The sequence below is a fragment of the Aethalodelphis obliquidens genome, unplaced genomic scaffold (assembly GCF_003676395.1).
Source record: "Aethalodelphis obliquidens isolate GAN/ISIS:26980383/991018 unplaced genomic scaffold, ASM367639v1 scaffold85, whole genome shotgun sequence".
NCBI classification, from domain to species: domain Eukaryota; kingdom Metazoa; phylum Chordata; class Mammalia; order Artiodactyla; family Delphinidae; genus Aethalodelphis; species Aethalodelphis obliquidens.
Genome location: NW_020838029.1, coordinates 3,882,089 through 3,907,064, shown reverse-complemented (window position 1 = coordinate 3,907,064; position 24,976 = coordinate 3,882,089). Strand labels below are relative to the sequence as shown.

Genomic DNA, 24,976 nt, shown 5'->3' with positions numbered 1-24,976 from the left:
ATTACAGTAACATGAGGGAATTTTTCTCAGATCTTCACTGTGAGAACCTGATAGGGCTCCTGGAGGTAAAACTCACAAAAACTTGGGAGTCCCCTAGGACTGGGCCTGCTTAAAATTTTTAACTCTCAATCTTGTCCACACTGAGCCACTAGCAATTTGCCAATTACAGATTGGGTTTTCCTAGCCCTGTACTGTTTCCCAAGGAGTTTTCTAACCTTGGGCTTCTGCTCTATAAGTTTTGATTCTCTGTATGTGCCTGTCTGTTTATTCAGTTTGCCCTATGACCTCAGTTCTCTGATGGAACTAAGAGGAGTTGACTTTCAGTTTGTTCCATTTTTTTTTCTTATTGTGTGAATGAAAGAGGTGGCTTCCAAGCTCCTTACATCCCTAGCTGGAATATAAGGGAATTTTTGAGACCTCAAAAACATGTTTGTTGTAAAGTTTTCATCTTTTGAAAACTGGTTAGAGTAACCATCTTTTAATTAATGCACTTTAAATGTAAGATAAAATGTAAGATCTTGTGGAATGTTAACTTATTTCTCATTTTTTTCTTCTCAAATAGATCCTAAATGTCCAGGAGATGTTGATTTTCATAATAGTGACTGGGACATTAAGACAATCACCAGCTCCTTGAAATTCTACCTCAGGTATATCTGATATGATTTGGAACATTCCTTTTCAGAGTTGATGAAATATTTCTGGATGGAGATTGGAGTTAATGTGGTCCCAATTTTGGGAGGTTGGATAGGATTGCTAAAGAAAAAAATAGTGAAAAAAATTTCTGTCAAAGAAGAATGTGCATTAGGAGACTTTTTAAAATTTGGGAATTTAAGCGAGGGAAGCATTAAAATAATAGAATAGTTATTGAAATATGGCTTTTTTGAAGAAAATTGGCTTTAAAAAAGATTATTTAAAAATCACGCCCTTAAAATAATTGAAGTTTTGCCATTGTGCACAGATAGGGTGATGTCACAAATGGACTCACTAGTAAAATCAAGAGTTGTGACATTTCAAGGTTGTTAACATGTTTTGGTGGATAATAACCATTTTGAAACATTAAATTGCATTTACACAAACATAATTTGTGTATTTGTATGTCTTTTGTTAAAATGGCAATAAAAACCAAAAAACTACAACCATAAAAATGTTAGAACTGAATGAAGTGATGGCAGTCGGGAAAAAAATTAACTTACAAGCAAAATTTGGGGATGCACAATGATGATGAATATATCATTCAGTTTATTGGCATAGATTTATATTACGTAAAAATATTTGTGACATATGCACTTTTTAAAGTCATTCATTTCTTACCATTTTCTATGTCCCATGTATGCACCATACTTTATGTGGTAAAATGTCTTCTTTTCAATTACTGTACTCTTTAGACATTAAGATAGGTACTTTAGCTATGGGAAATGTCATTAATCCAAAATAGATTGGGTCCCAGATATTGCTATTAAATGACCTTCTGCTGTAGCATCATCTTAGAACTTTAAGTAAACATGAATGCTCTTTCCAGGGGTATTTCTCCTGCATATGCCGAAGAAGAAAAGCACTGGTGTTGGAGGGTTTATTCTGTGCTAGGCTGTGTTCTAGTTGCTTACGTTGACAATATCATTGTTTTTTTCTCACAATAATCTTATAAGGTAGGTGTTACCATACTCATTTTACAGATGAAGAAATTAAATCATATCCCTCCCCCATTAAGTGATATTCATGATCGTGGCTCATATTATTTGAACCTAAGTATCTCTGACTTATAAGGCCACTGGTATTGGAGCACCTTATTCCCCTATTCCCCACTGCCCAGGGGCTGTGGCCTTCTTGGAGTTGCTTGGGTAATTTAAGAAAGACAGAGCAATCTGCTATGCATACTTTCAGGAGACTCGTGATGATGAGAATAATGCAAGTATATAACTCTGTGTCTCTAGCCTCCTTAAAAGGAGTTAGTTTTTTCAGAGATTTATATAGAGTAAGTCCCTCCCACATTACGTCTTTCCCAGCTTATCCCATAACAAGCAGTGTAGCTCTTTTGAAAGATGAGAAGATCGAGCCTGAAAGTTTGAGTGGCCTGTACCCCCAATAAGAGATATTTGTTCTTAAGTGTCTTATCCATGAACATTTAATATGTACTAGCCAGTCAACACCCTTTAGATTTCTTAAATGTGTCAGTATTTTCATAGTGGACTTCCTCCATCTGTGTTCTAGGCACCTAACTCACCCCTTGTCTCCAACACTTCTAGAAAATTACTGTAAAAAACATCCCTTCTCTCTTCTGTATCTTTACCCTCTCTCATTCAACAGGCTTTTTCCTCTCAGCATGTAAATATGCTCCAACATTACACATCTCTTTGCATTCATTTATTCTACCGTTCACTAAACCATTCAGTAAACATTTCCTGACCTACTCTATGCCTAGCATGGTGTCTGGCAGTAGCCATACAGTTGTGAGTAGATATGACCTTAAAAAGGTTATAGTCCAGTGAAGTGGACAAAAGACAAATAATTATACAAATATAATGTGCTATGATAAGTTCTCTGAAGGAAAAGTGCAAGGTGCTATGCAGTCATATAATAGGAAGGCCTAACTTATTCTGGTTTTTAGTTTGGAATGATGTTTGAATTATAACTTGGAGTCAACTGGGGATGGAGGGAGGCATTTCCAGACAGAAATAACTTCATATGCAAAGACTTTGAAGCAAGAGGAAGACCCTTTTAAGAAACTACATGTACCAGTTTATGTGGAGTATTGAGTGTAGACAGGGAGGGAGAGATATGTAGGGGCCAGATCATACAAGGGCTTTTAGGACATTTTAAGAATTGGGGTATGAATTTGTATTAAAAGGAATGAGAATATATTGAAAGATTTTTAAGCAGGAGGTTATATGATGAGATTTGCATTTTGAGAAAAACATAGAGAGATGAGATTAGAGAGAGGCAAAATAAGTAGAGGTGGAAACCAATTAGCAAGCTATTGCTGTGGTCCCGGAAAGAGATGATGCTTCTGTGTGGACTAGGGAGTAGCGGTGGGGATAGATAGAAATAAGCATATTCAAGAGATTTAGGGAGTAAACTTGGATATGAAGATGGAGGAGAGGGAGATAAAAGAATGGCTTCCACATTTCCCGCCCATACAACCAAATGATGGTCATACATTTACTGATTTGGGAAACATAAGAAAATGACTAAATTTGAGGGATATGACAAGTTAGGTTTTGGATATGTCAAATTTGGGTGTCTTTGAAGAAATCAGGAGAAGAATTTTAAGTAGGCAATTTGATATATAGGAAATATATAGGAATGAAACTCAAGAATTCTGGGCTCGAGCTAAAAAATTGAGAATCATCAACAGTGTAGATGATAATTGGAGTCAGGAGCTTAGATGAGATTGCCTAGTGAGATATTTCACCCCTTCCCAATCTAGCTTCATTGTATGAAGTAATATACACTCCCTGTCTCTGCTTCTTAATGTCCCAGTTTACTCCTTAACCCACTGCAGTCTGACTCCCGCCCCCTCTGCTCTACTGAAGCTGCTCTTGCCAAGGTCACCAGTGATTCCCTCAATTCTAAACACAATGGACAATTGTCAGCCTTTACCTTATTTGACCTCTTTGTAGCATTTGAAGCAGTTAACAAGCCCTCGTTGAAACTTTCTTCTTTTCGATTCTGCTAATCCATTGCTTTTGGATTTTCTCTCACCTCTGACAATTTTTAGAAGTCCCTTTTATGGACTTTCTACCTGGTATTTCCTAGGGCTTTCCTCTCTTTTTACTACACTGAGGGGATGGAAAATTCAAATATCCACAAGAGCCAGGACATGAAAATGACTGAAGTAGACTGCTTTTATGTTAAACATGTTGCATATAAAACCTTTACTTGCAGAGCAATCCCTTTGTTTATATATAAACAGCAATATTCTTTACTTCCACAAATAACCATATGGACCCAATATAGACAGATCTTTCAGTTTTTCAATAGAGGCAGACAATATTGACTTTTATGTGTAATATACAATTTTTTCGTATTCTGATGACTCATTCAATTCCATTTCTTTTTTACACACTACTCTGGACAGGGAAGAATTGTTGAAAGGTCTCATGTAGCTGTTGGCTGCCAGTTTGTCATCTTTCCTTGAGCAGTGGTATCTGTTCTCATGGTTCTAATCACCCTCCTAGGCTCATGATTTCCACATCTACTTCTCAGATCTAGAAAGGCACTCCATCCATCTTCCTAATAAACATCTGCCTTTGGCTATCCCAGAAACCCTTCTGACATAGCATCTCCACTTCCCTCTCAATCAATTTCTAATCTATTCAGTCACCCAAACCAGATTACTCTCTCCGTCACCAGCATATGCAATTATTGAAGCTCTGTCTTTAATGTCTTTCAAATGACTCTTCTCACATTTTCTTTCTATCCCTAATGGCACTATTTTCGTTTAGGCCTTTATTATTTCTCACCTAGATTACTACAATAATAGCAGTGGCAAGCAGTATAAAGTAGTGATTAAGAACATGGACTTGAGACAGACTTCTAAATTCTGCCACTTACTAATTGTGTGGTCTAGGATGAACTATTTAACTTTTCTGAAGCTCAGTTTCCTTATCTATAAAGTGGAGATAATAACAATATCTACCTTACAGGGTTGTCATGAGAATTAAGTGAGTAAATATATATAAACCACTTAGAACAGTGGATAGTTTGTTATTATTATTATTAGTGTATTACTTCCTTCCTCTGAGCCATGCATCACCTACATTTTGTATATGGAACTCTCCTCAACTAGACTATTAGCTCCTTGGAGGTTTAGACTATGTCTAATTCATCTGGATCCCCAATACCTGGCACAATGCCAGTCACAAGTAGGTGCTCAGCCAACATTTTTTTTTTTTGGCTGCACCACACAGCAAGCGGGATCTTAGTTCCCCAACCAGGGGTTGAACCCATTCCCCCTGCAGTGGAAGTATGGAGTGTTAACCACTGGACCGCCAGGGAAGTCCCTCAGCCAATATTTTTTGACTAAATAAAGAAACCTATTTGAGGCTCAATTTCCTTCTCCATTAAATGGGTATTTGAATTACTGCTTCACCTCACAGGATCTTTGGAAGGATCAAATGGGAGGACAGATATAAAAGCACTTTGGGGGCTTCCCTGGTGGCGCAGTGGTTGAGAGTCCGCCTGCCGATGCAGGGGACGCGGGTTCGTGCCCCGGTCTGGGAAGATCCCACATGCCGCGGAGCGGCTAGTCCCGCGAGCCATGGCCGCTGAGCCTGCGCATCTGGAGCCTGTGCTCCGCAACGGGAGAAGCCACAACAGTGAGAGGCCCGTGTACTGCAAAAAAAAAAAAAAAAAAGCACTTTGGAAACTGAGGAACTATCCAACTGTAAGGACTTCATAGTAGCATTCATAGTGGGTCCACTTTGGAATTTTGCAGGACTGATTTGTGCCTCTTTTCACTTTGGGGAACTAATTGGAGACCCTGCACAAGGTCTCAGCTCATACTTTTATAGGTCTTCTGTCAAATTACTAGCAACTAGGATTCCTCTGACAAAGTTTCAGATGAAGAGAGAAATGTATGTAGTCATTAATCTGTGGAGCTCAGAAACTTCAGCCTTGCTGCTCACAGAACTGCGCATCTAAGGCCTTGCTACTCCCTCCCCAAAGGAACTTACAGTCTTCATTAATTTCAGGAATCTTTCTGAACCTGTCATGACCTATAGACTTCACAAAGAGCTGGTCTCTGCTGCCAGTAAGTATTTATGTTACTTAGTTAATTGTGTTGTCCTCGCTTCTAAGTAATATTTACAGCAACAAGCCTAGAAGACTGCTTGAGGGAAAGTGAGGGAAAAAACAAACATATACACAGATTTTGTCCACTGTCAAATGAGAGTATTCTTACTTGCTAACTCAAGTGTTGTATTATTTTTCATAAATCAATGTTAGTTGAGTGATTTGGAGAAAACTGGCTAACGAGGGATATGACAGGTCTGAGGATTTTATTGATTGATTTTGCCTCTTACATCAGAACAAGATGGCTCACATTGCCAGGGGACAGCAAAATGTTTCCATTACAGTTACTATTTCAGCATGTTTTCAGCACTTTGCCTTTTCAAATGCTTTTCAATTGTGTTGTGAATTATTATTCCTAATCTTTTAGTGCTAGCATCACATTTTTTTAGATGATAAGACCAATGGTGAGGGTGGAAGGGTACACAGGAAATAAGGCATATGGAATCACTTAAAAAGTTGGCAGCTGAAGAAGCATTAAAAGTTTTGACTGAGGCCACTGTATGAGTATCCCTCCCTACCTTGATGTGACTCTTCTGCATTATGCCTTGTATGGTATTCAGGAAAATGATTCAGGGGATTTGTCTTCATAATGAATATTTGTTGAGGCAAGAGAGCTTTGATCTTTACTCTGAGGTCTCTCAGTGATTTTCATAGGAACCCAGAGGCAGAAGCATACCTCCTAGTTCCACAAGGAAAGTGGGTGGGCAAGGGATTCCAGCTGGAAGTTTACATGTGGAACTTTAGGAGCAACCTGCTGTATCCAGAATTCTGACTTGCTCTGAGACAGTCTTGTCTTCTCTACTCATATTTCTTTTCTCTTCTCTCTTCTAATTCTTCATCTTTCTAGGCCTATTTCTTTGTTTTCGATCTATGTTTTTATCTTTTAGTCAGTCTCTCTCCCTCCCTCTCTTTCTTTCAGTGTCTGTTTCTTGGTCTCTCTTTGTCATTGTGTCCCTGTGTCTATATATCTCTCTCTTTCCATCTATTTGACTCTATGTGTCTCTGATTGTGTCTGTGTGCACATGTGCACATGTGTGTGTGTGCCTGTGTGTATATGTATGAGAGTTTGCTTGATCCAGTTGCCCAGAAAGCAAAACTATCTCTCTGTTCTCTCTCAGAGTCTGACAACCTGGATTATCGGCTGGGAGCTATTCATTCCTTGGTATATAAGCTACCGGAAAAGAACAGAGAGATGCTGGAACTTCTTATAAGACACTTGGTCAAGTAAGTAACTTCTAGGTTTTCAGGAAGAGTTCCTATTAGAGGGCTGGCCCACATGGTAGCACTGCAGATTAACTGTCTGTCAGCTCATTAAGTCTCAGCCCCCAACTGCTTCATCCTGGGCAGTCTGAGTGCTCTGTGAGAAAGTCAGTTTTCCCTTTACCCTTATATATATCCTCTCAGGGTCATCATGCATCTTAGTTGAGGGGTTGTCTCAGTTGAATGGTAACACCAGGTAGAATGGTGGCTGAGCACAGGCTTTGCTGTCAGATAAACGTGGGTTCAAATCCCAGCTGTGTAATCTTAGGAAAACCTCTCTTAACCTGTTTGATCATCTATAAAATGAGAATAGTATTCCCTACCACATAAGACTGTTGTGTGGATTTGAATGAACACAGGTGAAGTACGTGGCACATAGGAAGTTCTCAAGACATGGGAGTTATGATTATGGTCACCTTCTTTGCTTGGGTGTGGCATGTAGGAACAGATAGCAGCATTCCAGAGAGTAGGTCTGGTGATAGGCTCTAAGATGGGTGGGTGTAAGGGCATGTGTGCCCCACTGTGGTGCTTCCTGGCATGAAGGTTCAATGTTGTGAATAAAGATGAATTTACTTGACTCATAAAAGGCTAGCTGCTCTAAGGAAACAGTATGGTGCAGCAGAAAATACTCTGTCCAGGAGTCAGCAAACCTGGGTTCTAGTGTCAGTTCTGCTACTAGCTTTCTTGATGACCACGGGCAGGTCTCTCTTAAGACCACTCCTGGTGTATTAAAAAGTAAATAAGTGAGACAACAAGCTTAGAAAAATTGTGATGCCTTTTAAGTGTTTGTGTTTAACAAAATAAAGCTATCAGCACACTCATAAATGCATTGATGAGATATTTTAACCTCATTTGGAGAATATCTCAAAACACCTAAAATTGAGGCCCTTAGTGAAGGTTAAATGGCCCTCTTTGCCTCCTGCTGTAATAAATCCTGATCACTCTGTACCTCTGAACCTCAGGTTCCCCTGTGATATGATAATATCTCTCCAAGATCTGACCAACTCTGACATTCTAAGTTTTTGTTTTGGAGTTTTTTTTAATACGTCTATAGCCAATATTGCAGACAAATAGGCAGAATTAACAAGACAATAGCTTTTATATTTATTGCCAATGTTTGTAATTTGGGCTAATAGCAAACATTAAAAAGCATTTTCTTTCCAAAAAATTGTTTATGATAATTTCCGTAAAGTACAAAAATCAGCACATGTTGTTAATTTGAAGTTGCCCGGGGAAAAGGGACTTTGGGTTCAAATTTCAGCTTTATTGCTAATTTGCTATGAACCTAAAGAAAGTCCATCCTACTCTCTGGGCCTCAGTTTGGTCATCTATAATATGAGGGGACTGGAATAGCTAATCTCAAAGTGTTCTTCCAGCTCTTACTTTCTAAGAGTCTTAATATGTGACATGAGCCAAGGATTCAATTGAAGATTCTCCTACTAACAGTTAGTGAGAGACACCTACCTCCCTCCACCAAAAGGCTGGCCATCTACCTTACTTGAAGAATCTTGCTCCTCAAAATCCTTAGAACAAAAGGAACAATAGACACAGACACACAAAACACAGAACTAGAATGACAAATAACCTTAAATATGTGAAAAACTGTGCAAGTTAACTTGTAATAAGAAAAATGCAAATTAAACCTACATTGAGATACCATTTATTGGCAAACCCTAAAGCTTGACCACATTCTGTTTATGAGACTTTGGGGCACAGGGAGTCCAACACATTGCTGGTGTTAATGCAATACAAACACAGACGTACAGGACGGGAATTTGGCAATATCTAACAAATCTGCATTTTCAATTATCCTTTAACCCAGCAACTCCACTTTTAGGCATCTACTCTGAAGATATACCTCCACAAATACAAAACAACATATGCACAAGTTTGTGTCAGTGCAGTGTAATTTTTAGTAACAAAATATTGGAAGCAACATAAATATTCAACAATAAGTGACTAGTTTTGTAAATCATGGTATATTCAAGCAATGTGGTATTATATAGTCATTAAAAAGAATGAGGAAAATATGAATTTTGTTTTTGAAGTGATTTCCAGATGCATTACAAATTTCTGTACAAAAACTTGTACACAAATATTCATAGCAGCATTATCCATAGTTGTTCAAAGGTGGAAACAGCCCATATGACCATCAAATGCTGAATGGAAAAAATAAAATATGGTATAAACATACAATGGAAAATTATTCAGCCATAAAAGGAATCAAGTATATGGATGAACCTTGAAAATATTATGCTAAGTGAAAGAAGCCAGACACAAAAGGCTACATATTACATTACTCCATTTTTATGAAATGACCAGAAAAGACAAATCTATAGAGGCAGAATGTAGGTTAATAGTTGCCTAGGACTGAGACATGGGAAGTAACAGCTAATGGTTACAGGGTTTCTTTTTGGAGTGGGGAAAGTGTTCTGGAATTAGATAGTGATGATTGTTGGACAACTCTGTGAATATATTAAAAACCACTGAATTGTACCTTTTACAAGGGTAAATTTTATGGTACATGAAATATATCTCAATAAAGCTGTTATAAAAACAAACTAATGAAAATGGTTACTATGGAGGTGTTGACCTGAAATAGACTACCAGATATTTCTTCAGCAAAGGTGGGTTTATTTGGGATGAGCAGAGATTTGTAATTTGGAATCTGCAACCATGCCAAACAATGGGCAAGTCCTCACCTGACAAGGGAAGGACAACGCTTTTATAGAGGGGAAAAGGAAGTTGGGAGGGCTATAGTAAACAAAGAGTCCATAGCTTTTCATTGGCTTGGGTCCTTGGCAGGAAAGAAAAATCTGTTTTCTTCCTGTTGGGCTCTGCTATCATGGCAGGGTATAAGAGCTCCCCCTTCTGGTCTCCTGACTATATTTAATTGAGGCTTCTCTTTTTTTTTTCTTTTCTACAGGGGATAGGTGGTGACTAGGGTGGAAGGGACAAGGATGAGAGCTAGATTCCTCTGAGTCCTCCTTCTATGGTTTTGACTTTTGAGCCATATTAATATTTTAGGTATCCAAAAAGTAAAATTAAATGAAAAGGAAAACATTACAAACCCTAAAATGGAATGCAAAAAATCAAATGAATCTAAATGTTTATCAAATTCATAGCATAGTCATACAGAGAAAACAGTTATTTCATCTAACTTGTCAACACAGCCTCTGATTCATGCTAATGAAATATATTCTAAAAACAGGAAAAACTGCAAAAAAAGTTGTAAGCATCAGCCAGTAGGTTTATTAGTACTAGTAATATTATAATTATAACATGAAATTATTTTATGTATATGTATCTCATAAGGATAAAGTAAAAAATAGTAAATATATTAATATTATCAGAAGCCAAGGTTTATGGTGTAAGAAAAAGAGATGTGGATACAAAATTCAAGATGTAAAGAAAAAAAAATTCTCTAATGGTAAAGTTGAATTGAGAATGCCAATATGAACTCATGATTTAAAAACAAAACAACAAAATCTTCTATTCACTTAACGAGTCTTGAGATGATTCTACCCAAGAAAGCAATAAACACATGTAGTGCCCAGATCTTTTGTCTCTAAATAACATTCCCTTCTCAAAAGTGCCAAGTCTTCTTAGAGAACTGGCTGATTCCAGGTCTGGGGCAAGGAAAATACAAGGTGAGTCTTGGATCAAGTATACCTTTGTAAGCAAAGAAGAGCTCATGCACTAATAGGGTCATGTCACAAAGATTCAGGAATCTGCTTGAAAAGGCTGACACTGATTACATCTGGAGCAACCGAAACATCAAAAACAATGAGTGCTGTATTTGATAATAACATTTTGAATAAATAAAAATCCATGGGAGGTAGTTAGAGTAAGGAAAGCCCTTTATTACTGAAGAATACCAGCTAATAAGTGTGGGAGGAATGATAGAATTAGAAAAACTAGTTTTCAAAAAGCTACAGTAATCAAAACAGTGTGTTCTTGGCACAAAAACAGACACATGGATCAATGGAACAGAATAGACAGCCCAGAAATAAACCCACACACCTATGGTCAGTTAATCTATGACAAAGGAGGCAAGAATATACAATGGAGAAAAGACAGTCTCTTCAATAAATGGTGCTGGGAAAACTGGACAGCAACATGTAAGAGAATGAAATTAGGACATTCTCTAACACCATACACAAAAATAACTCAAAATGGATCAAAGACCTAAATGTAAGAGCAGATACTGTAAAATTCTTAGAGTGAAACATAGGCAAGACACTCTTTGACATAAATTGTAGCAATGGTTTTTTTGATCTGTTTCCTAAGGCAAAGTAAACAAAAGCAAAAAAAAAAAAAGAACAACAAAAAAATGGGACCTGATTAAACATATAACCTTTCACACAGCGAAGGAAACCATTGACAAAATAAAAAGACATTCTACCAAATTGGAGAAAATATTTGTAAAAGATATGACCAATGAGGGGTTAATATCTAAAATATATGATCAGCTCATGTAACTCAATATTGAAAAAACAACTCGATTAAAAAATGGGAAGACGTGAATAGATAATTTTCCAACAAAGGCATACAGATCACCAGACACATGAGAAGATGCTCAACATTGCTAATAATCAGAGAAAGCAAACAAAACCACATTGAGATATTACCTCACACCTGTCATGGGGGTGGTGGGATGAATTGGGAGATTGGGACTGACATATATACACTACTATGTATAAAGTAGATAACTAATGAGAACCTACTATATAGCACAGGGAACTCCACTCACTGCTCTGTGGTGACCAAATGGGAAGGAAATCCAAAAAAGAGGGGATCTATGCATACATATAGCTGATTCAGTTTGATGCACAGCAGAAACTAACACAACACTGTAAAGCAACTATACTACAATTAAAATTATTAAAAAAACATGGACAGCACCAGATGATTTTGATGTTGTAAATGGTAAAGACAAAGTGTCATGCAGCGTTGATTAAGTGAAAGGTACTCATTGCAAAAGCAAGGGTGTAAGGATGAGTAAGAGGAAAATAATTTTTAATTGATAGCTCAGAAAAGTATTAATTTTATAATCTCATGTTTTGAATCAATCAAATGTGACACATTATAACCTGCTACCACTTTTCATACAGAGAAGGTAGCATTTGGCAGAGTTTAAAAATCAGAATTCAGCTTTTATAGAAAAATAAATAAGGCTTTGGATATGAGTATAAGCTTGACATAACTAAATATTTTTGAGAAAAATTAATAAAAAGGAATTTTAAATGGATGCTCCAGTTCCTACTTAATTTGTAACTTTTTCCCCTAAGTTCAACAGTATATCATAAGAATAAGTGGAAACATTCTGGAGCTAATTTTGGAGCTAAGGGATAATTTTGACCATGCTCTGCAAGTAAACACTACTGATCTGCTACCAAATGAGGCCAACTCCAAGGAAACCTTTGCATTCAAACCAGGAAATATCTCAGAAGAAAATGAAACCCACATATTCATTGCCATTCAAAATGTGGATTAAAGCAATTTGACATCAAAAGTATCCAACTTTACACAAGTAGCTTTGTTTATTTCTCAAGCAGATCACCAGTCGTGGTGAAAGTCATCCAAATCCCAGAGTTAACATTTCTACCTTGGTATTGTCAGTGGTTGGATCTGTTGCAATTGTTAGTGTTATTTTAAGTGCCACTATTTATATTTTAAAGAAGAAAAGAAATGCAATTAGATCGAGGACTGGATTTTAATAAAATAAACAAAATTGAAGGATACTGTGAATTTTTAAATTCTGTGTGGATCATTAGCTCATGAAAATAATTTTAAGAAGTCTGAATGGATACGTAGATTAAATATAAACACCCAGAGATATTTGAAATACTGTAAATCAATATTAAAAGTATAATTTTATTTACTCATTGTTTCATTTATCATCCATAGTGATAAATAAAACTCTTTTCTTCTTGCTAAACAAACAAACAAACAAAAAGAATGACTGTCATCAAAAAGGAATCCTAGTATGCTGCTGGTGAGAATGTAAATTTGTGCAGCCACTATGGAAAATATTTGGAGGTTCCTCAAAAAACAAAAACTAGAATTACCATATAATCCACTCCTGGGTATATATACAAAGAAAACAAAACACTAATTCAAAAATATACATGCACCCCAGTGTTCATAGCAGCATTATTTACAAAAGCCAAGATGTGGAAGCCTAAGTGTCCATCAACAGATGAATTGATAAAGCAGCTGGTATATATACATACAATGGAATATTACTCAGCCATAAAAGGAATGAAATTTTGCCATTTGCAACAACATGCATAGACTTGGAGGGTATTATGCTAAGGAAATAAGTCAGGCAGAGAAAGACAAGTACTGTATGTTGTCACTTATATGTGGAATCTAAAAAATAAAACAAACGAATGTACATAATAAAACAGAAACAGGCTCACAGGTGTAGAGAACAAACTAGTGGTTACCAGTGGGGAGAGGGAAGTGGAGAGGGGTAAGATAGTGGTAGAGGACTAAGGTACAAAGTACTATTTATAAAATAAATAAGCTACAAGAATATATTGTACAGCACAGGGAATATAGCCAATATTTTATAACTTTGGATGGAGTATAATCTATAAAGATATTGAATCACTATGTTGTACACCTAAAACTAATATTGTAAATCAACTACACTTAAGAAAGAAAGCAAAAAGAAAAACTTCGAGTTTGCAACCTCAGCACCCTGTTTCAGGCATGGATCAAAACCACTGAGTAAAAGAATTTTCAGGAACAAGATATTCATATAGTTTCAAAGTATTACCCACAGATTACTTACTAATTACAAATGGAAACTATATCTTTACAATGAAGTTATCTGGCAAATACCACCTTAATTAATTGATCAAATTTAGCATCACTAATAATGATACAAACTGACCTTATCTACCTTCTGATGGGATACAGTAAGAAGTATACAACATAAACAAATATTTTTGCCAAGAATGTTTAACCCCAATCAAATTTAGCCTTTTAAGTTTACAGGAAATACAGGGTATAGAAAAATGCAGAATGTTTGACATTCTTTTAGACAACTGGCTTGGAATTTTTATAAAAGTCAATGCCCTGGGGAAAAAAGGTAGTGGTACTGTTTTGTATTAAGAGGCTAAAGAAACAGAAACAAATGCAGTGTATGAACTTTGGATCTAGATTTGAAACACCCACCTATAAAATAATTTTTTCATGATATTTGAGAAAATTTGAATATGGACCGGATATCAGGTGATATGGAATTATTATAAATTTTCCTCGGTATAAAAATGTTATTGTGGTTTTGTAGGACAGCATGCTTATTATTTGGAGATGAATACTACAATATTTAGGGTTGAAACAATTTACTTCTAAAGGGCTCAGAAAAAAAATATACAGAGAGAACAAGCAAATGTAGGAAAATGTTAATTCCTGAATTTAGGTATAGACAGTATTAATTTTCATAGTACCATTCTTTCAACTTTTTTGTATCTTTATAACCAAGAGTTATAGGGAAAATGCAAATAAAATAGGCTTAGTTCCAACAGGGAAATTTACACAGGAGAAGAAAATCTATGTGCTTTCAAAATTCACATAATTTTTCTGCCTGCCAACCACTGCTTTCATAAGCTATATGATAATCATAACTTATGCCTTCTTAGTGTGTTCCCACTGCTGGCCCATTTTCTAGGCTAATTACTGGCAAACACAAATTGACATCAGCCAATTTGAGATTCCCAATTATTCCATTCTTTTTGCTTTTTACCTATTGCTTCCATTAATCTGAAGTAGGAGAACGGTACAGGTTACCTCCCCCACAATCTCATGACCAGTGGCATATACAATGCAAGCAAGCCTCAGGCCTAATTCTGCCACTCACGCAGGTATTTATCTCGAAGCAGATTCAAAACAGTTGTACAACCTGTTCTGTAAACTCAGTGAAGTCTCAGCTCTCTTTCCTTTCAGTTGCTCTGACTGCATCATGCATTAAAGTTTAAATTGAAACAGATGAGATAATAATACAGCAACGCAATTGTAGTTCAGGCAATAAAATCCCATGATCTAATGCCCAAATGCAAGACCAAGACCCCTTTGCAATCCTAGGCTTCGGCTACCATTCTATAGGGTGTGAGCTCTTAGGCTTATTAGAATCTTCTTACTTTTGTAATAATAGCACTTGTTATTTCTGAAGCAATACCATTGCATTGTAGAGATTGGAAAATATAGAAGAACAAAACAAGTCAATAAACAAAAATAAAAGCTTTCTATTTTCAGCATCCAAAAGTCACTACTATTAATATATTCGTGCTTTTTCTTCTGGATCTTTTTGTGGGTGTGGGTGTGTGTTTATGTATACACACACACCCCACACAAACACATTTACATTTTTTACCAAATTGAGGTTATGCTGTTCAGTAACACCAAACTTTTTTCAGTTCAACAATTTCCACCTTTTTTCAGTTCAACAAGTTCTACCTCTCCAGAGCATATTAACATTTCCTTAGTTGACCCAAAAATTTGTTTTTCTGTAGAGTCTTTTTTGTTTGTTTTTTAACATCTTTATTGGAGTATAATTGCTTTACAATGGTGTGTTAGTTTCTGCTTTATAACAAAGTGAATCAGTTATACATATACATATGTTCCCATATCTCTTCCCTCTTGCATCTCCCTCCCTCCCATCCTCCCTATCCCACCCCTGTAGGTGGTCACAAACCACCGAGCTGATCTCCCTGTGCTATGCGGCTGCTTCCCACTAGCTATCTATTTTACGTTTGGTAGTGTATATATGTCCACACCACTCTCTCACTAGTTTTGTCTACTTTCGTCATTGTATTTTTCAGCTTGTTCCCCTATTTTCTTTATTTCTTATAAAGTAGAGGTTGTATTTTAAGGCTAGATGGATTCAAGTTAACTATTTTGGGGATAGAACACATCATAGGTGATTTTGTGTACCTTATGCTGCATCACATCTGAAGATTCATAATATTAGTTGACCCACCTTACTGATGTTAAGATTGATCATTGCTCTATTCTAACCTGTCAATGAAAGCTTGAGAATGTCTATACAATATTTCTAGCCAATCCACAATCCATTTATCTTGACACATCTAAGCAATGAGAAGTCAGTTTGCCACCAACCATGCTAATTAACAGAGCCATTGGTGTTGATTGGAGATGAGGTTAGCTGAAGCTTATAGTAGCCCCTCTGGCTTCTGATTAGAGTCTTTTAAATACTAATTAATCAGCCCTAGAGTATGTAAATATGCATTTAAAATTAGAATACTACAACCATAACTGACCTGTCCTAGGGTGTGCATGAAAACTAACAAACACATATATCAAATTTCATCCATTCTAAAGGGCACTTTTCTTTTTCAAATTGTAACCTGAATTCTGGATGCATCTTAGAATCAATTGTTTCTTAAAATCACTGTTGTCAGATAGCAGTTTTTATCTAATTATCATAACGTCTACATGCATGAACATGATCATAGCTGCTCATGTTGTAGTCATTTTAGTTAAATTATGTTCATTGTTGAGTTTATTTTCTATTTAAAATGTCTTCAAAAATATTACATAATGATTTGACAGTGAAAGTTTCTTCTTTCTCAGTGGTACATACTAAAATAATGGTGTGATTGCAATTGATGACATTGATGAAATTTAGGACATTGTACTGGCTATGTTGCAGTATTTAAAGTAAATTATGAATAATATAACACCAATGGTTGAAACCAAAGCTGTCTGCCCTTAAGGGCATCATCTTCAGGAATTGGGATGTTACCAAAAGCTCAGCTTCTCTGTATACCAGTGCCGAATCAAACCTTGGAGACCGAGTTTTGGGTGAATAGAAAAGGATAGCTTTATTATTTTGCTAGGCAAAGGGGGACACAGCTGGTGCGTGCCTGAAAAACTATGTGTCACAACCCCAGAGGATTTGATGAAGGGTTTTATAACAGTGGTTCAAGGGTGGGGTCTCTGACAAGATTAGGTTATGTGTAGGGCCTGCACTCCTCTAATCTGGTCTCAGGTAATCATCTTGATGAGCTTCTCTGGTTCCTTTAGTCTTTCCTCAGGTGGTTTTCTGGCTGCTTCTCCCTTGATTAGCAGCTGTTCAAACCCTCCCTTTGGAACACAGGGAAAGTCATGCAGGCTGGAGTCTTGCCTACAAGAAACGGGGAGGCCTGGGAGCCCCACAGGGCCCTGCTTGGTCTCACTCCCCGCTTTTTACTTGATCCTCCTCAATCTTGAGGAGAACAGATATTAGATTAGAAAGGGAACAATCATTTTGGATAGAGATGTTAATCATAAACTCAGCAGAGGAACTTGGTTTTAGGGGAACTCGGTTTTAATCCCCACTTTGGTTTTATCTTTCCCCAAATCTTTCAGGGAACTGGGTGACGACCATTCTACTTCCTGCTGAGATGGGGTGTCTAAATTTTGGGGAGTAGATACCAAATTTACAATATTTGAGCTCCAAGTCCTGGATCCGAGTCTTATGTGATTAAGATCTCAATCCCTTGGTCTGCCATTTTGGTGCAACAGGCCCAGTTAGAGGTAAGAGGAATGACAACTGGAACTTTAGTAGACAGAAAAGATCTCATTTCCTTAGGAATTCAAGGGAATAAGTCTGAAGCCTAGTGTGGAACTGGTACTTCAGAGAGACTTGTTGTAGCCAGTTGTTTCCAAACCATTTCCTGTATGGGGAAAACCCATTAAGGCAATCCTGAAGACCCAGAAATAGGAAGCTGACCACATATCTGGCAGTTAGAATTATCAAAAGGATCAGCATATGGATGTATAACTTTGTACATAAAAGGTATGAGAAAGAATAAGAAAACAGAACTTTCATTCTGCTTGTCAGAACAAATACTTAAAGTTTCTGAGTAGTAAGAAGAATGTCATAGGATCCCTTCCATTTTTCTTCAAGCTGCTGCTCAGATCCTTGCTCTTTTTTTAAAATTTATTTATTATTTTTGGCTGCGTTGGGTCTTTGTTGCTGCATGCAGGCTTTCTCTAGTTGCGGTGAGCAGGGACTACTCTTTGTTGTGGTGCGCAGGCTTCTCTTATTGTGGAGCACAGGCTCTAGAGCACGTGGGCTTCCGTACATGCAGCACGTGGGGTCAATTGTTGTGGCTCTTGGGCTTTAGAGTGCAGGCTCGGTAGTTGTGGTGCACAGGCTTAGTTGCTCCGCGGTATATGGGATTTTCCTGGAGAAGGGCTCAAACCCATGTCCCCTGCATTGGCAGGCAGATTCTTAACCACTGTGCCACCAGGGAAGCACCCTTGCTCTTTTGCACACTTTCAGCAGCACTGGGTCTCCTGCTTTAAAGGGATGCAAGGGAGCTTCCAGGTGAGGGGGAGACCTGTGGAATACAAACTCATGCAGTGGTTAACAATTGACCAATCTGTTGTACATACTGTTTAATTTTTGCCTCCTGTGTTAGAAATGTTTCTCTTTCTTTACTCTTAGGAGGTAAGAGTGGTATCCTGTATACCTAGCCCGCTTCTAGGGGCCACCAGTGTACAAAGGAGAGCAATCAGCAAGACCTTTTTCCATTTTAGATGAGTTTCCTGGCATCGTTTGGCGAGCATTTTCTTCAGAGTGTGGTTCATCTTCTTACCCTTTCTGTAGATTGCAGTGTCCATGCTGAGTGAAGTTTCCATTTTATACCTAAACCTTTATTTGCTGTTTGCATTATTTCTGTGATGAAAGCAGATCCATTGTTGCTCTGAATAGTAGAGGGAAGGCCGTACCTAGGAATAATGTCCTTAAGAAGGGTTTTTGTCACTTCAGATGCTTTTTTCCGTTCTGGCTGGAAAGGCCTCTACTCAACCTTGATCCAGGTATAATCCTCTTAAATCTTTAACCAAAATCTTGTGAAGGAGGGTGGGGGACTTTTTAAATCCTTGTGGCATCCTGAGTCTGAAGGAATAGTATAAGGAACTCTCATATGCCTGTAAGGAACTCTCTTGTGCCTATCACCCAGCTTCAACAATTTTCAACACGTAGCAAACCTTGTTTCATCTATATCCCTATTCATTTCCCCTCCTCCTATATTATTGTGAAGCAAATCTAAGACATTATTTTATCCATAAATATTTCAGTATGTATATTGAAAAATGAAAATTCTTTGTACATATAAACACAATATAATTATCACATCTGAAAACAAACTGTTAATAATTACTTAATATCATTAAATATTCTGTGTTCAATTTTCCAGTAGTCTCAAATATGTCATATATATATATATATATTTTTTTAATAAGGATCCAAATAACGTCCACACATAGGAATCTTTTCAGATGTTTTTTAAGTCTCTTTTAATCTCTAGCAGAGGTCAGCAAATGTTTTCCAGAAAGGATTAGATAATACATATTGAAGGCTTTGTGAGCTATATGGACTCTGTTGCAGCTACTTAGTTCTACCTTTATAATACAAAAACAGCCATTGATAATATGTGAATGAATAAGCATAGCAATACTCCAATAAAACTTTATCTACAAAAACAGGTTGGATTTGGCCCAAGGGCCATAGTTTGGTGATCCCTTATCTATAGCAGTAGTTCTCAGTCTTTTGTGTGTATCAGAATCACTTGGAGGGCTAATAAAGAACACAGAGGCCAAAGTTTGATAGGATAGGGCCTCTGTGTTTTTACCATGTTCCCAATCTGTAAGTTTCTTCTTCATCTCTTTCTTGTTTCTTATAATTTATTTGTTAAAGAAAACAGGTCATTTGTCCTTTAAAGTTTCCCATATTTTGAATCAAGAGGCTTGCTCTGATTCAAGTTCTTTTTTTTTAATTTGTTTTTTGGGGATTTGGGGTGGGTTTTTTTGGTTATTTTGGGTATTGGGGGTGTGGTCTTTACAGTGGGGAGGGCAGACATACTTAATAAATGGTTCTATGTTCTTCCAACAGTAGACGTGTAATGTGTGACTGTTTCTTTTTTCCATTATTTTCAAGGGAAGGACTTTCTTAGAGTCACTGAATGGCAGAGCTGAAAGACTCTTTAGATTACCCAATAACCACCTCATTTTATAGGTGAGGGAACAGATATCCAGGGATGGAAAAAGATAGGCCCCAAATCATACAACGTGTTAGTGATGGAACCAGTTTAATGAACTTATTCAGTTTTTATTTTTATTTGTTCATATTTGTTGAGGTATAATTGACAAATAAAAATTGTATATATTTATGGTATATTACTTATATACCATAATGATGTTTGGTATATGTATATGTTGTGAAATAATTGCCACAATATAGCTAATTACTATATCTATCACCTCATATAGTTACCGTTTTCTCCCTTCCTTCCTTCCTTCTCCCCTCCCTCCCTCCTTCCCTTCTTTCTTTCTTTTTCTTTCTTTCTTTCTTTCTTTCTTTCTTTCTTTCTTTCTTTCTTTCTTTCTTTCTTTCTTTCTTTCTTTCATTCATTCTTTCTTTCTTTCTTTCCTTCCTTCCTTCCTTCTTTCTTTCTTTCTATGAAGAACACTTAAGATCTACCCTCTTAGCAAATTTCAAGCACAAAATACAGTATTGTTAACTATATTCATATTGCTATATATTAGATCTCTAAAACTTACTCATCTTATATAACTGAAAATGTGTACCTCTTGACCAACATCTCCCCCATTTTCCCCTCCCCCAGCCCCTGGCAACTACCATTCTACTCTGTGTCTGGCTTATTTCACTTAACATAATGTCCTCCAAGTTCATCCATGTTGTTGCAAAAGGCAGGATTTCCTTCTTTTTTAAAGCTTATTGATATTCCATTGTGTGTATATGTTTATCTGTTTGTCCATCTAAGGACACTTAGGCTATTGTGACTAATGCTGCAATGAATATGGGAGTATAGATATTCTCTTTGAGATACTGATTTCATTTCCTTTGAATATATACCTAGAATTGGGATTGCTGGATCATAAGGTAGTTCTGTTTTTATAGGCATTTTAATTTATGACCTCTGATCTAAACCATCTAATCAAAATTATTTTTTCCTAAACTGGAGGCTTTTTATAACCTCTCTCTACTCTGGTTTAAATTTTGATGTTCAAGAAGTTGTATCCATTGAGAACATGGGGAGGGGGAAGGGTAAACTGGGATGAAGTGAGAGAGTGGCATGGACTTATATATACTACCAAATATAAAATAGGTAGCTAGTGGGAAGCAGATGCATAGCACAGGGAGATCAGCTCAGTGCTTTGTGACCACCTAGAGGGGTGGGATAGGGAGGGTGGGAGGGAGATGCAAGAGGGAGGGGATATGGGGATATATGTATATGTGTAGCTGATTCACTTTGTTATAAAGCAGAAACTAACACACCATTGTAAAGCAATTATATTCCAATAAAGATGTTAAAAAAAAGAAGTTGTATCTATTTTCTTTAGTCTAAGTGGACTAAAGAATTTAAGATTTCTTTGCTTCCAAATCATATTACAAACTCCCACCTAATTAACTACTCATGATGCCCTTATTTTTGGTTTCATTCATCTTATTAACCCACAATTATGCCTCTTAATGATTTTCAAAATGTATAATAAAAAAGGAGAGATGTCAAATGGAAAGAAACCTCCCCAAAGAATAGATTACCTTTCAAATCTCATAAGAAGACTAAGAATGAAAAGAGTGTCCTAAATGGAATACCTTGAACCTCCATCAGAGAAACAGAAGGTGGCTTTTGCCTAAAGGGGCCTCCATAGGGGCTGATTTCTTGACAGGAACTAGACAAGCAGGCAGTGGGATGCAATGGGATGACTGTAAGACTTGGAGCCCAACAGATATGGGTTTGAATCCCTGTATTGCCATGTATTCACAAACTGTTTGACTTTAACTAAGTTCTTTACCCTCTGTGAAACTAGGCTTCAGAGATAATATACTCTGCCTTTTGGAGTTATGCGGATTAAGTGAGCTCTGGCATATTCAACCAAAGTCACTTTCTTTCAAAGCTCAAAAAAGGAGATAAGCATTTACACATGCTGGAGGCTGTTGTCTCACGAGTGTCCTTGCCTTGTTACTAGTGGTTTAGCCATTCTGGATCTCGTGGCAGCATGGAGTTGCTTTTCCATTTTAACATCTGAAATATTCTGTCACTAAAGAATAAGGGTTAATTGCAGAAGTATTTAAACTGTTAAAAGGGATCCATCATCAGTCTAGCAATACCAAAGGCCTGTGAATAGTTGCTGTTCATTATCATCTGAATGGCACCCAGCCTTTGTCATGGGCTTAACAGACTTCATTAGAATTTGTCTAAGGATTCTGTCCCTGTCAATTACCTTGTTAGTGACAGGAGCCTGCCTATTAATGGGGTCAGTCTCTCAAGGGACTTGACCTGGGCAGGTTTTGAAAATTAGTGTTTGTGGCGGGCTGTTCCATTCCCTTATCTCCCCACTCCCACAGCCAAACTGACCAAAGCGCTGTACACCTTTTACTTAGCTGCCTCCAGTACTATATGAAAGAGTGCTAGAGGCTCTCAGTTCTATTAAAAATAATTAATTAGTATCTACTCTGTGTGAGGCACACACACTTGGAAGTTGTTTACCACCTAGTAGGAAAGGCAGATAAGAAACAGAAAATTGCAATATATTCGACTTGCCAATGGTGTCAATCAAGATGAGGACAGTGGGCTGTGAGAGCCCTGAAGGAGATGTCACCTAAAGTGAATCTCAAAGGATAGACATTCTTTGGATCTAGGAGGATGGAGACATTCTAAACAGAGGGAATGGCATGAGCAAAGATACGGAGATCTGAAACAGCATGATATAGCCAGAAAACTTCATCTAAGCAGTGTAGTATATAAGAGTGTCAGACATCAGCAGTGCCTAGATGGAGGCTCCTGGAGAGGTCATTATAACAGCAGATACTTCTAATGGAATATTTCCAGGATACCATGCTAAAGCAATTTAGCTCTATTTATTTCACAACCGTCTGAGGTGGATACTATTTTTGCAAGTGGGAAAACTGAAGCCCAGAGAAGTTAGGTCAGCAACATTCACTGTTGCACGGCTAATGGGTGGCAGAGTTGGGATTCAAACCCAGGTCAGCTTCAGAGCCCAAGCTGTGCATTGGGATTGGAAATATGTGTCAAGTTACTGAAGACTTTAATTGCTACTTTGAAGAGAATTGGCAGTGTCCTATAAGTGATAGGAAGCCACTTAAGGTAAGTTAAGTAAAGAAAGTGACTAGGGACCAGAAAATTTGGGATTAGAGGCCCTTCTCTAATCAGGCTAACTGACTGTGGCTTCAGCCAAATCTCTTTCCTTCTTTGGACCTCTGTTTTCTCATCTGTAATGTGAGGACAATGATAAAGTGCTAATCTTAAGGATCTCTTTTGGCTCTTTGAGTTTTTTGCCTCTCTAGCTAGGGCTGGGGAAGAGACTAGATTCCTGACTGGTGAGACTGGTAGGCACTTTCTCTATGTGCTTTGTTCTTTATATATGCTTTATACATGCTGTACCTCTTGCCCTGGAATACCTTCTTGCTTCTCTCCTGTCTTTCCAAATACTATAGCCATCCGCCCCTCTTCTCATGACTTCTACAGTGCTACAAACTAAGTTAGCCATGGCTCAGTTTGGCCCCTAATTATATGCTATCTTGTATTCTTTGCTAGTTGCTTCCTTTGTAATCTTTTCTTCCCATATATATTTTGGGCCTCTCCTCTTCTTCTACTTTTTAGTTTCTCTTGCCCCCTAAAGCATCTAAACACAGTCTTGGTTACAATGGGGTCTTGGAGAAAATCTTGTTAATCATTTTCTTTCTCTTCTGGCAGTGTGTGTGAGCACAGCAAAGAGAATCTTATGACCCCCTCTAACATGGGGGTGATCTTTGGGCCCACTCTCATGAGAGCTCAGGAGGACACTGTGGCTGCCATGATGAACATCAAATTCCAGAACATTGTGGTGGAAATCCTAATTGAGCACTTTGTCAAGGTATGTATTTCCTATCTTTACCATCACTCCTCCAACCATGTGACACTTTCCTCTAGCCAATTTTTAGAGTTGTGTCTTCTCTCTGGCTCAAGTTATAATGGAAGGAAAATCCATATGACACAATGACATTTAATAGCATTTCTGACCCTGTGAAATTCATTCTTTCAGCAAACATTGCTTGAGCATGCAACTATTTTATTATCAGACCCCATGCAAGATGGTATAGAAGAAAAATATCATTGTACATGCCTTTAAGGAGTTAATAGTATAATATGGAGACAACCATGTAAACAAAGGAAAATGATAGGTATAAAAGTGGTATATGTACAATTAAACCATAAGGAAAGCAATACTTATTAAAACCCCATAACATTCTAAAGAATTTAAGGTGTTATATTTATATGGTATGTAAAATATGAGGTAGTGTACATTGTAATTAGATCAAATGAAAAATCATGATACAGATAGAAAATGAACCCAGGAATGAGGCTAGACAAGAAATATTTAATGACAAGTCCTATACACTTGCTACGGATGGTCCTACATTTGACTCTAGGCTTTCTAGCAGCCAATGCCATCCTAGCAGAACATAATTCAATACAAACTTTTCTTCAGGGGGAGGGGACTGGTGATATAGTCCAGGTGGTATGCACAGTTCAAATCCAAGCTCTTCCACTTACTAGCTGTATTAGGTAAGATACAGGTTAGGCTGCTAAGATACCACAGTGGCTCCAACACAAGAGACATTTATTTCTTGGTTTGGAACAGTTCAGCAAGGTGGTCCAGGCCTGATACAGTGACTTGACAAAGGCTAGAACCCAGCTTACTTCTTTGTTGTTGTTCCATCATCCCTAAGGTGCTGCTTCATCTGCATGACCAAATATCTTCTACATTATATCAATTGGGAAGTATGAAAGAAAGAAAGCTGAGGATATAACCCTTTCCTTTAAGGCAATGACCTGGAAGTCATACATATCACTTTTATTTACATACCATTTAT

At 37.3% G+C, this 24,976-nt stretch overlaps 1 protein-coding gene across 3 annotated transcripts in view; it reads left to right on the top strand.

The window, feature by feature from the left end:
• Nucleotides 1–24,976, top strand: part of OPHN1 (oligophrenin 1) — a 582,946-nt gene that overhangs the window by 448,597 nt on the left and 109,373 nt on the right. For all 3 annotated transcript variants that reach the window (XM_027093626.1, XM_027093627.1, XM_027093625.1), the window contains 4 exons: nt 563–647; nt 5,691–5,749; nt 6,909–7,014; nt 23,817–23,976. In XM_027093626.1, coding sequence (XP_026949427.1) covers nt 563–647; nt 5,691–5,749; nt 6,909–7,014; nt 23,817–23,976 — 410 coding nt within the window. The remainder of the gene's footprint in view (nt 1–562; nt 648–5,690; nt 5,750–6,908; nt 7,015–23,816; nt 23,977–24,976) is intronic.